The sequence below is a fragment of the Psammomys obesus genome, unplaced genomic scaffold (assembly GCF_907164565.1).
Source record: "Psammomys obesus unplaced genomic scaffold, mPsaObe1.curated_primary_1811, whole genome shotgun sequence".
Lineage (NCBI taxonomy): Eukaryota > Metazoa > Chordata > Mammalia > Rodentia > Muridae > Psammomys > Psammomys obesus.
In genome coordinates this window covers 1,662,075-1,676,154 of record NW_026585686.1, presented here as the reverse complement: position 1 = coordinate 1,676,154, position 14,080 = coordinate 1,662,075, and the positions used below count along the sequence as shown (strand labels likewise).

Genomic DNA, 14,080 nt, shown 5'->3' with positions numbered 1-14,080 from the left:
TAACAACTAAATGCTGCCCACTCTCCTTCCCCTTTCCCTTGTCTCCCCTCTTCCTCTCTGGCTCTTTTTCTCCTTCCCTCCTCATCTTCTCCTCCTTCTATCTCCACTTTCCCCCATAATTTGCTTCTATTTTATCTAATAATTTATCTGTTGATTAAGAGGGTGGGAATGGATGAGTAATAAAGCATGATGAATGCCCTAAGGCATTAAAAAAAAAAACAGAGAAAAGTGGTCTAAAAACCATATTTTAAATGGTGTTAAATTATGGAGGACTAGTTGAGATAGATAAAATTTCAGACTTTAAGAATAAATTGGCCGGGCTTGATGGTACATGCCTTTAATCCCAGTGTTCAAGAGGCAGGGAGAGGCAAATCTCTGAGTTCAAGGGCAGCCTGGTCCATATAGAAAGCTCTAGGTCAGCCAGTGCTACAAAGTGAGACTCTTGTCTTTAAAATAAAAAGATGGCTGGCAATTAAGAGAGTGAACTGCCGGCCGAAGAGATGTTTCAGAGGTTAAGAGCACTGGCTGCTCTTCCAGAGATTCTGAGTTCAATTCCCAGCAACCACATGGTTGCTCACAATCATCTATAATGAGATCTGGTGCCCTCTTCTGGCATGAAGTTCTACATTCAGACAGAACACTGTATGCATAATCAATCAATCAATCAATCAATCAATCAATCTTAAAAAAAAAAGGAAACTGCTCTTGTAGAAAACCTAAGTTTGGTTTCCAGCACCATGTTGGACAGCTCACAACACCTTGAACTCCAGTTCCGGGGGTTCATTGTCTTCTTATGGCTTCCTAGGATACCTGCACACGTGGTACACACAAGGGTTGGTATATTGGTGGTTTCGTTAAGCCTATTTCCTCACCTTCTTTGTCTGCTACTCTCACCAAAACCAAAGCCAAATAAAAAGGGCTTGTAGTAGTAGTAATTTACTTTTATAGAAGCAAAACAAACAGAGATAGTGATCTGGGAGTGATGTGGAAATTAAAGATTAGTAGTTATATTGAAAGCCAGCAAGGAAAGTATAAGTGGGATAAACAGTGGGATCATTAAGAACTATGGTCTTTAGATCCCTGAGTGTTTCATGGTTTGTGCATGTCAGTTACCTTTTCATCACTGTGATGACAACATGCCCGAGGAAAAACAACTAATGGGCCTTTGGTAAGGCAGGACTTCTGTGGAAGAGCCTTGCTAAGGAAAACTCTGCACCTCTTGACAGTTAGGAAGCACGGGGAACGATAGGAAAGGGCCCTTGGGGCAAGATATATCCAGAGCTGCTTCGTCACCTGCTTCCTCCAGTGGACCTACCTGCTAATACTTCATTTAATATGAACTAAATGGATTAGCCCATTGGTGAATGATCCAATCCCCTCTCAGTAGTCCCATCAGCTGTGGAGTAGGCCTCAAGACACGAGCTACTTCATGTGACACTTGATCTCTAAACCACAGTCGTGATAAATGATGGTGATGGTAGCAGTGAAGAGACTGACAAGTTCTGACCTCCAGTCACTGAAGGAGAGGCCCCTGACTGCAGTCAAATAGTGGACTGTTACCCAGGTGGTTAAACTGTACCTGCACAGATGATGGTCTCATAGCAGAGGAAGAAAATTGACTGTTTAAATATACGTTAGCCATTGATTTAAGAGTTGTAGAGTCTCAGAGAGAATTTTTGTTTGTTTTCTATATGGTTTCTGTGTAGATCTGACTGTCTGGGAGCTTGCCTTGTACACCATGCTAAGCCTGAACTCAGAACTCAGAGTTTGACTTGCCTCTGCTTTCTGAGTGCTGGGATTCAAGGCATGCGCCGCCATGCCCAGCCAGAGAAGAGTTTCTGTCTTTCTGAGGACACTGGGCTGAGGTCCCTTAGAAGATTTATAATTTAGTGAAGAGATTACTATCAGGGTTTACTTGAGTCAGAGAGAAAGAGCTCTACGTGATTGTTAGAAATTCCCAGAAATGTGGATTTGTGTAAAGAGAATATAATACATATGGGTGTGAAGTAATATTTTATATATTAGTTCCTTTTTAAATTTTATTACAATTCTGTTTTTTTTTTTTTAATTTTTATTTTTTAGGTTTTTTAAAAAGTCGGGACCGTGCCTATACAAAATTCTATACTCATTTATCCAAAACACAGATTTTTATTCGTTTCATTGAAGAATGCAGTTTTGTAAGTGATAAAGATACTGGATTGGCATTTTTTGATGACTGTATTGAGAAGGTAAAATTTTGTTTTATATGCCAACTTTAAGAAAAAACATTTGGTTTAACTTCTATAATAATAGGGTTTTTTTGTTTGTTTTAGCTCAAAGTAATCTGATATAGACAGGTGTGTGTATGTGTGTGTGTGTGTGTGTGTGTGTGTCAGTGTGTGTAATCTTTCCTCTGAGGTATTTACTTGCTACTACTTTTCTCTCTAAGCTTGTTAATTGTTAAGAATGTTTCCCACCTTTCTAAGTCTTTTTTAATTAATTATTTTTTTATTAATTAGTTTATTCACTTTGTATCCCAGCTGTAGTCCCCTCCCACCTCTCCTCCCAAACCCACCCTCCCTTGTTGTTGTTGGTTTTAGTTTAAACGAACAAGATACGATTAGTTTTATTATCTAAAAGCTATGAATTTATATGTAGAGGTGCACTGTGTCTTCTTGCTTTAATGTCTTTCAGAATACTTTTCTAATATCTGTAAGACTTTTTATGTTATTGATCAAGGTTTCTTTTGAGCCAGCTGGCTTTGAACTTGCTACATACTAAGGATGACTTGAACTCCTCCACCCTCTAAGTGCTGTAATTTTAGTCATGTGTTACCCCTTCTCTAACCCCCACACCCTTCTTTTTTTTGATAGGGTGTGTCACTGCACCTGCTGCTGGGCTATTTGGCAGCAAACTCCAGCAGTCTTCCCATCTCTGCCAACCTTGATGGGTGCTTGGGTCTGAACTTAGATCTTAATGCTTGTATAGCCAGTGCTCTTAATCACTGAGCCTTTTCTCCAGGCCCCAGTTTCTTCTTTGTTTTTAATCAGGATTTAAAAATTCAAAAAACTATTGAATTCAGTAGATGTTTTCACTAAGAGTTTCTCTTTTCTTCTTCTAGTTGTTTCCGGATAAAGGTGCAGAGAAAACAGACAAGGTATGATTTTTTTTTTCTTATGTTGAAATGTTGAGTTTCAGAATTAGATATGGCCTATATGCACATTAATTGGAATTAATTGGAGAATATATTTATTTTCAGGTTGATTTGGATTCAGCAGAGGACACTAAATTGATAGAGCTAGATGATTCACAGAAAAGTGAGCACACTGTATTTATAATGCCACCTGAGCCACCTCCTGATGATGGAAATAACTTGTCACCTCAGTACAGGTAACATGAATTTTTTAAGAGCTACTTGGGCATAATTTAGGTAGTTTGTTTCAGTTTTTGCCATGATTAGGAGATGCACACCCTCTTAATTTGTGTAGGCAGTTTTCAGTGTGAATTAAGATCAACATTCTGTGGTATTACTACCAGGCAGTACTGTGTAAGGACACAGGGCCTGGAAGGGAAGGCAGACATTGATATTCACTTAAGTGTTCTACCACGTTTTAATCTTCAGAATTTTATTTTTCAAGAAAAAGTTTTGAGTTTAGGTTTTTTGTTCTTTTTATTTTGTTTTGAGATTCCCTACTAACTAACTTTAGGAGTTTTAATCCTCTGAAGTTCTTCAGTTAGTGAAATAGAGAAAATGTGAAAGTAGAGCAGTCATTTTGTGTTTAAAGAAAACCTAGTAGGATTTGGATGAGAATCTTTGCAGAAATTATAATGAATTTGTTTTCCTTATTAATAATCATGGTACTTAGTTTAATAAACTTAAAAATAAATCGAGCACACAATTTTAGTACTAATCTCAGATTTATTAATAAGTTTAGATATATCTGTATATTATATAGATAAGTTCATCTTACACATTTTCTTTGTACCCTGTGTTTGCCTTTAATGGTCTGAACATTCTTCCATGCCATCGAATTTAATATTTTAATGACCATAGTGTATGCAGTTACTCTTATTTACCTTGTTTCTTGTGGACTTGTTCATAGTTCTTTCTATTTTTACAGACACATGTATATGTGCGCTCTCTCTCTCTCTATATATATATATGGCATATATACATACATACATGTATATGCTATATTTCTACAATCATTTTCAAAGGAACAGTCTAGGACCTTTGTAAAAAAAACTGATTTCAGCAGGGCTAAGTGAACCCGGAGCTATGCCAGCAACTGAGCGTCTTAATCAAATGCTAGTTCGACTTCTTGCTGTGAATTTAATTTTGCTTTGACTTAACTTGCGTAGGTGAGGCTTTTGGTTCTGACAGATGAGGCACAATCAAGTAGGTAAGACAACCTTTCTTTGAAGAAAATTTGTCAGAGTAAATCAGTAGACAGTTGCCAAGGAGAAAGAATCAGTCACATGAAAAATACTCAGCTTTCTTAGCATTTAAAGAAATGTACACCAAATGTACCTGGCTTGGTAGCCAGGCTCAGTGGCACACACCTGTAATCTCAGCACTCGGGGCAGATGGATCTCTGTAAGTTTGAGGGCAGCCTGATCTACAAAGTGAGTCCAGTACAGCCAGGGCTACATAGAGAAATTGCCCCCCTCCCCCCCAAAAAAAGAAATGCACACCAAACTGTTGAACAGCTTTGTGACTTACCTCATGAGGCTGAGCTATGCTGTGCTGCTAGAATATGTGTGTTGGTATACCCATTTTTGAAGTCATCTGCTACAGATTAGAATATGTCCAATTCTCTTGAGAAACACTGGTTTAGTATTCATTTTAAAAAATTAAGCAAAAATATTTACATAGATAGACTTACAAAGACAATTATATTTTGAAGTAACTGAATAATATCCAGCAGTACAAAGAATTGGTTAAATCATGTTACATTTCTAAAATAAAAAGTGCATTTTTTTCTTTTGAATGCTAGTATAAACTAATATCTTAAAGAAAAACTTGATTACAAAATTATATAGTTATATATTTCTATGAATTATATAATTATTCTTGAACATATGGATTTTATTAAAATAGTTATGAAGTCCTCTTTTTAAGTAAGATGTCAGGGTTGTTTCTTTTTAGAAACTGGTTGAAAATACATAGGTTGGAGCAGCTAGAGTTTCTCCTACTTTGAAACAAAGGAGGTTTAGAAATTTATGCCTAAATACTGAGTAGTTGGATTTTAAATCAGAAGGGTTTTTTTTGTTTTTGTTTTTGTTTTTTTTTTAAATCAGAAGTTTTATTTTTGCTTTCTATTTTAGTTATACATGTTTTCCAAGATTGGATCTTAAGCTTTTTGACAGCCCACAGGAGCCGAAACTGTGCTTCAGTAGACATCCTCCTGGGAATAGCATTACAAACAGCCCTGCTCTCATGGCTAAAAGAACTAAACAGGTCAGATACTCTTTATGTAACTGTGTTCATTGAAAATGTAAAAAAAAATATGTGACATGCAGCTTGTAGTATAGAATCCTTAGGAATCATTTGAAGGCCTGCTGTGGTTGACATGAGTATAACCTGTATTTCTTGTTCCTGACTTGATATTAAAGCTGAAGTTTAAAGCACTCATTATTATTTAAGAGAAGTCTTGAGAATCAAACACACCTTAAGAAAAGTATAAGTTTTCTAAACATGGTGGCACACGCTTTTAATCCCAGCACTCAGGAAGCAAAGAGAAGAAGATTACTGTGAGTTTGAGGCCAGCCTGGTCTATAAAGTGAGTTTTGGGGCAGCCAGTGCTACATAGTGAGGATCCTACCTCAGATATTAAAAGAAATAAAGTAAAAAGTATATAATTTAACCAGTAGTGGTGGCACATACCTTTAACCTCAGTATAACTTTAGTGTGATTGAATTCATACATCACACAAAAGTATATGAATTTACTTTTTACCCACCTAAAGTGTTATGTAATTCAGTAGCTTTTTTTTTTCTACTCTGAGACTTTTAATGTGTTCTCAGGATTGTGCAGCCTCCACCTCATTTAATTTTAAAGACACAGATAATTCTAGAAGAAAACCCCACATCCTTTTTTTAGTCCCCACAGCCTTTTCCCCACAAACCTCTGCAACCACTAATCTGTGTTCTCTCTCTACAGATGCAATATTTTAGACATTTCCTATAAGTAGGGTAATGTAGTTTTATTGTTTTGTGGTTGTCTTAGCTTAGTATAATCTTTTCAAGATGTATCAGTCCTCTAGCATTCGTTAGTACTCAATCTTGACTGAATTGCATGCATAGAGTAGTAGTTTATCTGTTCATAGGCACACAGTGGTTCTTACTTGTGGCTACTATGAATAATGTTGGTATAAGCATTTGTGTGCAGGTGCCAAGTGGATTATGCTTTCATGTCTTTCCTTTTAGCTAGAAATAGGGCTGTTATATTTATTATATGGTAATTCTCTGTTTAATATCTTGAGGAAATGCTAAGCTGTTTTCCAGAATGGCTGCACCATTTTACATTTCCCTTAATGTTGTATAAGGGTTCTGATATTACAATCCTTTTCAGTGCTTACCATCTACCCTTTTAAAACTACTGCCATCTGGTAAATATGAAGTGGTAGATACTTCAGGGTAGCTTTGATTTGTATTTTCTTTGTGTCTTATTACAGAACAGTATTACACATGCTACATCAAAGGGAGTTAATATAGGACAACTTAGACGTCTTACATGATTGTAGCACTTGTTTTAGGAAGAAAGTATTTAGCTATTCTGAAATGCATTAAAATAATATTCTTTATACACTGATACTTTGAAGTTCCTCAGAATGAACTGAAATGGTGGCTTTTTTTTTTTTTTTGCCTTGGCCTCGTGGGAATTGTGATCACAGTTATAAACCACGGTCTCTAGTCTTGGACCAGTTATTTTTAAAGAACTTCTCATTTAGAGAATCCATGTAAACAGTAAACCCAGAAGGGAGAATTAAGTGGAAATCTTTGCAGAAAATAACTCTTGTTAGTAGAAAGAGGAATGAGGAAAATATTTTTTTCTTATGAGTAGAGGTGGCCTGGAGAAAAGAAGGTAGGTACCTGGTGTACAAGCCTGGTGACCTGAGCTCATCCCCGGAGCCCATCAAAGGGCAGAAGGAAAGAATGACTCCACAGAGTTGCTCTCTGACCCCTGCACATGAGCTGTGGACATGTTGCAGGATATACAGCGTATTCAGTCCTTTTCAGAGTTGGTCAGTCCTTTGAAAATGCCACTTTGTGTAAACATATAGCACAAGATAACAGAAGTATGTTTAGGACCAGTCCAGAAGTTATTGGAAATTCTGTTCTAATCGTAAACCAAAAGAGTCACTTAATGACTGTTTTTTAAGTGAAACTCAAGTCAGTAGTCCATACAAAAATTTAAAACGTAAAACATTGTGATGCAATACAGCCCAAAAACAAAACTGGATACAGTTCAGTCAGTAAAGTGCTCGGTCTACAAGCATGAGGACTTTGTTGCCGGCCTCAGAGCCCACATAAAAGAGCCAGGTGAGGTGGTGTACACTTGTAACCTCAGTACTGAGGAGGCAAAGACTCAAAAGGATCCCTAGGGCTTGCTGGTCAGCCAGCCTTGTCTAATCAGAGAGGTCCTGGCCAATAGGACCTACCAAAGTAGGGTGAATAATCACGTGAGGAGTGACACTTGAGTTTACCTCTGACCTCCACGTGCCTGCGCACACATACAAATATGAACACACATCACAAAATACCTTTATTGGATGTTTACATACTGAGGAACAATGATAGAGAAATATTAAGTCTGTTTTTCTATAGTTGAGTCATTATGTTTTATAAAAAGAAGGAACTGCATATGTTGTAAAAACACTGTATTCCTAATAACAATAAAGGCATCTCAGGCCGTGCCTCTTGGCATTTGTGATGCAATTGGGTGTCATTTGTCATGTGATGGAGCACAGTGAGTAGTGAAACACCTTGGAATCTTTACATGTCCGATTTTGACTGCCCTTCGGCCATTGTGAACTCGGCAAAGACCCAAGGCCAAACTAGGTGGAGCCAGGGGAACCCCACAGAAGAGGGGGAGGAAGGACTGGAGGAGCCAGGGGTTAGAGGACACTAGGAGAACACAACCCACAGAATCAACTAAGCAGGAATCATAGGGGCTGACAGAAACTGAAGCAATAATCAGGGGTCCTGCATGGGTCTGCATACATCTTATGGTTGTGTAGCTTGGTGTTCTTGAGGGACTCTCAACAATGGCTGTGGGGGTGCCTCAGACTCTTTTGCCTCCACGTGGGACCCTTTTCCTTCTACTGGGCTGCTTCATCCAGCCTTGATATGAAGGTTTATGCCTAGTCTTACTGTAACTTGTTAGGCCATGTTTGCATGTTTGGTGGATACCCTGGGAAGGCTGCTCTTTTTTTTTTTTAATGGAAACGGAGGAGGAGTGGATTTGAGGAAGAGGGAGGTGGGGGGAGGGTGTGGGAGGAGTGGTGGGGGAACTGGGTCAGGATATAAGAGAGAAAAATAAAATAAGTAACTATATTAACCAAAAGAGGAGCAAGAGGAAGCAGCAGCAGCTGCTGGGCTATAAACCAAAGTTCTTGGAACCATGTGGCACAAATTTAAGACTGTAAAATCTTTAATTTTTAAAGTTTAAGTTTACATTGAGTATTTCCAGCTGGGTATGGTGGTGCACTCCTGCAATCCCAGCAGAGACAGGTGGGCTCTGTGAGTACCTGGACAGCCTGGTCTACAAATGGAGTCCAGGGCAGCCGAGGCTACACAGAGAAACTGTCTCCAAAAAATAAGTAAATAAATGATAAAGAAAAATAAAAGTATTCCCTTTAAAATTTTTTCTTCACTTACTGTAATGAATTTTAATGAATACAGTGATCTTTATTTTCTTTATAGGAGATAAAAACAGCTCATAAGTTGGCAAAGAGATGTTATATGAATCCACCACAATGGGCCAAGTGTCTCTTCAGTCATTGTTACAGTTTGTGGTTTATCTGTCTCCCAGCCTATGTTAGAGTTTCTCATCCTAAGGTCCGAGCCCTCCAGCAGGCGTACGATGTGCTTATTAAGATGAGGAAGACAGATGTGGATCCACTGGATGAGGCAAGTGCTAGACAACAGGTGCTGCCGGGTCCCCAGCCCATGCCTGTGTATGTTGTGAAGTGTTTGGGTCTTGCCAGTCATGCTGACTAATGATTATAATCCTAGCACTGAGGCTGAGGCAAGAGATTGCCTGGACCCTGGACTACAGAGCAACAACCTATCTTAAAAATAATAAAACAAAACAAAATTAAAAAACAAAAAGGAAAGTAGGAAATTTGATGAGTTAATTTAGCTTAGTCTGCTGGGTGTGGTAGCTAATACTTTTAGTCCCAGCACTTAAGAGGCAGAGGTAGGTGGCTCTCTGTAAGTTCAAGGGCAGACTGGTCTACAAGGGAGGTTCCAGGACAGCTAGGACTGTTACACAGAGAAACTCTGTCTTGAAAAACAAGCAAAAAGTTAGCTTTTAGTCATTTTAAATCATGCTCAGTCATTTTCATGAAGCAGGTATGCAAAAAGCATCATGTTGTTTCATGGTGCTAGTATATATTGTTTGTTTAAAATATGTATTAAAAGTTATTGCTTTGGCTAGGTATGGCAATGTACACACCTTAAATCCCAGCACTCCTAGCGTCATCTACATAGTAAGTTCAAGGTCAGCCAAACCTACATGAGGAGACCCTGCTAAACAAACAAACAAAACAAAACAACAAAATCACTGCTTTGCTTGGGAGTGGTTGTACATGCATGTATAGCAGTGCTTGGGAGGCTGAGGCAGAAGGATCACCCTTTTAAGACCAGGCTGGGTGACTTTGTGAGATGCTGTAAACTGTTACTTTGGAATGAGACAAAGACATCCTTACTTACACAGAATGTAACAGTAATTTTATTTTATTCTAATAATAACCTCGTTAGGGAACAGAGGTAAAAGACTTGCAGGTGTTCTTAGTACATTGCTTTAAGTAGGTAAATCACATAAACCTTTTCAGATTATTTATCTGAAAATGTAGCTTCCTCATTTTTCAACATTGGCATTGTTGACTTGTGACGCACAGAATTCTTGTCTGTGTATGTGTGTGCATCCTGTACTAGTAGCATGTTTAGCAGCATTGCTGACTCCTGCCCACTAGAGGCCAGTATATCATTCTCTCCCATTTATAGATTATGGCAGTTATTGCCACTGGAAACTACTCCTATAGATAATAATAGATTTCTTCGTAAGGTTGACTTAAGTGAGGTTAGGTCAGCTGATAGATACATCAAGCCTCTCTTACAGTCAGCATTCAGTAAATGATGTGCTAATGCCATTATGCGTTCTCTCAAGCCTCAGATCCACCTTAAGTATTTCTATCCCGCTGTGTCTTGGGGAAACTGAGCGCACTTCCTTAGCTTTTCTTTCTGCCCCTTCCACTTTGAAAGTTTGTTTGTTTGCTTGCTTGCTTTTGTTTTTTGAGACAGGATTTCTCTGTGTAGCCCTGGCTGTCCTGGAACTTGCTCTGTAGATGAGGCTGGCCCTGAACTCACAGAGATCTGCCTGCCTCTGCCTCCCAAACGCTGTGACTAAAGATGTGTGCCACCACTGCCTGGCTTTTTCTTTTCTTTTTTTAATACAGTGTTTTCACGATGTAGCCCTGGTTAGCCGGATCTCATTATGTAGATCAGACTAGCCTTGAATTCAGCAATTGCCTGCCTCTGTCCCTGCCAGTGCTGGGACTAATGGTGTGAGCTGCTATACCTGGCCTGGAAGTTAATTTTGGTGTTATAATAGTTACAGATGACACTCAAACCAGATTAGATTTTAAAATAAAAAATGTCTTTGCTAATAATATTGCATTGCATTTAATTTTCTGCATTGCATTTAATTTTCTGCATTCCTTCCTTTCCTATTTATTTATTTGTTTATTAGGGAGGTGCTTCTAGGGATTGAATTTAGGGCTTTACACGAGCTGGCCAAGGGCTCTGTTACTGGCATACCTTCCTATGCCTCCATCATTCTATCAGTTAAGTCCCATGTGTTTAACAGGGCATCCTGAAGCTATGGTTCCTTTAGCATAAAATGTAAAGCATGCTGATTGGGGTAAAAGGTATTTTAACCATATTTGGTTTTAGAAATGAATTCTTTTTTCACATTGTGAAGAACAGCATTTCATATTATGGAAAACAATACTTTTCCTTATATAGATTTATTTTCTCAAACAGATGAACTGTGTGTGAAAGAGCTGGTACTGTTGGTTATTTCTATTAGGTCGGTAGGGTGTGTTGTTATATTTGTTTGTTTTCTTAGATAAGCGTCTTGTAACCTGGGCTAACCTGGAAGTCACTGCGTATGGTGGCCTTGAACTCCTGGTCCTCCTGCCTCTGTCGCCCGTGTGTCCGCCATACCTGGTTGAGTAGAGTCTTCTTAAAATCTCTGTAAGGCTCAAGTAAACTAACACGCTAATGATGCTTTGTTCCTCTTCTTAGGTGTGCTATCGTGTAGTGATGCAGCTTTGTGGACTTTGGGTTCATCCTGTTTTAGCAGTGAGAGTCTTATTCGAAATGAAAACTGCTAGGATAAAACCAAATGCTATTACATATGGCTATTATAATAAGGTAAGATTCATTAATATTAGGCATGGCAGTATATTTTTCAGAAAATATTATTATTTGTTAAACTTCAGCTAAGGGGAAGTTATTCTCCTGTCTTCATTGACAGAAATTGTATATATTATATACAACCTATTTTGAAACTTGTATATATTTTAGAATGGCTTCATTAAGCTAATTAAATATTACCTTATGTACTAATTTTTGTGGTTAGAATACTTAAAATCTATTCTTAGCAATTTTCAGAATCCATTGTCATGAACTTGAGTTGCCATGTTGAACAGATCTCTCACATTTACTCCTGTCCAACAGCGGAGCAACATCTCCTTACTGCCCCCTAGCCCCTGCCCTCTGCACGTCACTGCTTCTGATTCTGTGTGAAAGGCAAGATCATGAGATCCACCTGTTCCACCTACCATAATGTCTTCAAGGTTTCCTGGGTTATTGTGACAAGAGTTTCATTTTTTATTTTTAATTTTTTTAAGCTTAGTGTTTCATTGTGTATATATGCCACATTCTCTGTACCATTCATGGACATTTAGGTTGGTTTCATTTCTTGGCTGTCATGAACAATGCTACAGTGAACTCGGGAGTGCAGGTGCCCTGAAACACTGATTTCGCTTCCTATGAATGTGTATTTGGAGTTTTTAGCTGTTAAGGAACTTTCGTACTGTTTTCCACTGTGAGTTTACTAATTTATATGCCCACCCATGGTGCAAAGTTCTCTTTTCTGCACATGTTTGCTAACGTTTGTCATATTTCTTTTTTAACTTAATTTTTAAATATTGACTACTTTTTAATTTGTGGGGTGGTCAGAAGACAACTCTTGGTTCTTTCTGCAGCTTAGGGTTCTGGAATATCATAAAGCATGTACGGAGAGTGCTTTTACCTACTGAAGCAGCTCCTGGCCATAAATAACTTTTTTTTTCCTTTAGGTAGTTTTGGAGAGCCCGTGGCCCAGCAGTACTCGCAGTGGTATTTTCTTATGGACGAAAGTACGTAATGTAGTACATGGTTTGGCCCAATTTAGGCAGCCGCTTAAAAAGACTGGGCAAAAATCTCACGTCTTTTCAATATCAGGTAATACATGTGATTGGAAAGATTTTTTTAACCATAGGTATATAGACATGAAGGTTTAATTTTATGAAGTAGAGAACTTAATTCTGTTTGACATTTTTATTTACAAAAAGATAGATTTTGTTATTTTTTTTTCCACAGAAATCTACAGATTGTTGTGTCATTATAAATTAACTGTGGACCATTTATATTTAGTTTCAGAAGTATCAGTCCATGAATTATTGAACTCCTTGTCCTTATCTTCAGCTCCTCAGAGTGCTGCAGGTGGAAGTGATGGGGACACAGTGAGCCATGGTAGTGTGGATAGTTCTAACGATGCTAACAGTGGGGACACAGTCTTCGTCAAAGACTTAATCAGCCTTGATTCCATTGATAATCACTCTAGCACAGGTACTAAAACTGTATTTTACTAACCTTTCAGTTACTACTGTTTAAATGTTTCTTTAAAAAAAAACAACACATTTCTTGAATTCTCGTAAAGGGAGTGCTCTGTAAGCAGTGTGTGTCACTGAGAGGGTTCTGCTTCTGCACTTCTCCTTACTTCCGGTAGTGAGAAATCGACTTTGGGGCGCAGTTCACAGTGCACTAGCATGGTGGGTCTTTGTATTTGTTCATCTTAAAGTTGTGAAAGTGTCAGAGACAGTCGTTAGGGTCATGACCTAATGAACTTGAACAGAACAGATACAATTTATAAATCCTTTTTTCATTAAGTTGAAATTTTAACTTAGAACTTTGATATTATGAATACATGGAAAGGGAAGAAAATAAATCATTTTGAAAAAAGGGTATTTCCGTGTAGGACTTGTAGTTGTAGAACCTGCTTATATGTATGTAGCCACAGGCACAGCCTCTGTCTTGAAGTCAGAGCACCTGTAATGAGAACACGCATACGTGCTGCACGTCCTTCCCGTGTGTGTTGTCTGGTTGCTTGTTCCTACGCCTCTGTTACAGAGCTCAGTCTAGTGCCTGTGCTTCCTCTGATGACCTGTCTCGATGACTCAAGTTTCCTTTTCTCTGCTCTTTGTCGCTCTGCTTTTTACTCTGTGCTGTTTCTTGGTGCTGCATTTGTCCTGGGCTGTCAAGGTGTGGGGCAAACAGACTTTTGTGAACTGAAGCTATGGATACACGGTGTGCTTTAATTCTACCCTTGAATGTTAACCGCTTCAGGTAATTTCCCATTTATTAGGTTAAAGTTTGCTGACATTCAAGGGTGGGGGAAAGATACCTGATTGTATTTTAAGTATTGTATTTTTCAGGTTTTTTGGCTTTTCTTCTTTAGATAGGGGTAATCATGTATATGTGTGTGTGTGTGTGTGTGTATATATATATATATATATATATATATATATATATATATATATATATA

At 38.2% G+C, this 14,080-nt stretch overlaps 1 protein-coding gene across 2 annotated transcripts in view; it reads left to right on the top strand.

The window, feature by feature from the left end:
* Nucleotides 1-14,080, top strand: part of Dennd4c (DENN domain containing 4C) — a 100,613-nt gene that overhangs the window by 55,876 nt on the left and 30,657 nt on the right. Inside the window, exons 13-20 of one of the 2 annotated variants that reach the window (XM_055629595.1) lie at nt 2,083-2,228; nt 3,101-3,136; nt 3,239-3,369; nt 5,308-5,440; nt 8,908-9,114; nt 11,515-11,643; nt 12,573-12,717; nt 12,961-13,104. In XM_055629595.1, the coding sequence (XP_055485570.1) occupies nt 2,083-2,228; nt 3,101-3,136; nt 3,239-3,369; nt 5,308-5,440; nt 8,908-9,114; nt 11,515-11,643; nt 12,573-12,717; nt 12,961-13,104 (1,071 nt within the window). The remainder of the gene's footprint in view (nt 1-2,082; nt 2,229-3,100; nt 3,137-3,238; nt 3,370-5,307; nt 5,441-8,907; nt 9,115-11,514; nt 11,644-12,572; nt 12,718-12,960; nt 13,105-14,080) is intronic. The other variant, XM_055629605.1, reaches the window with a different exon arrangement.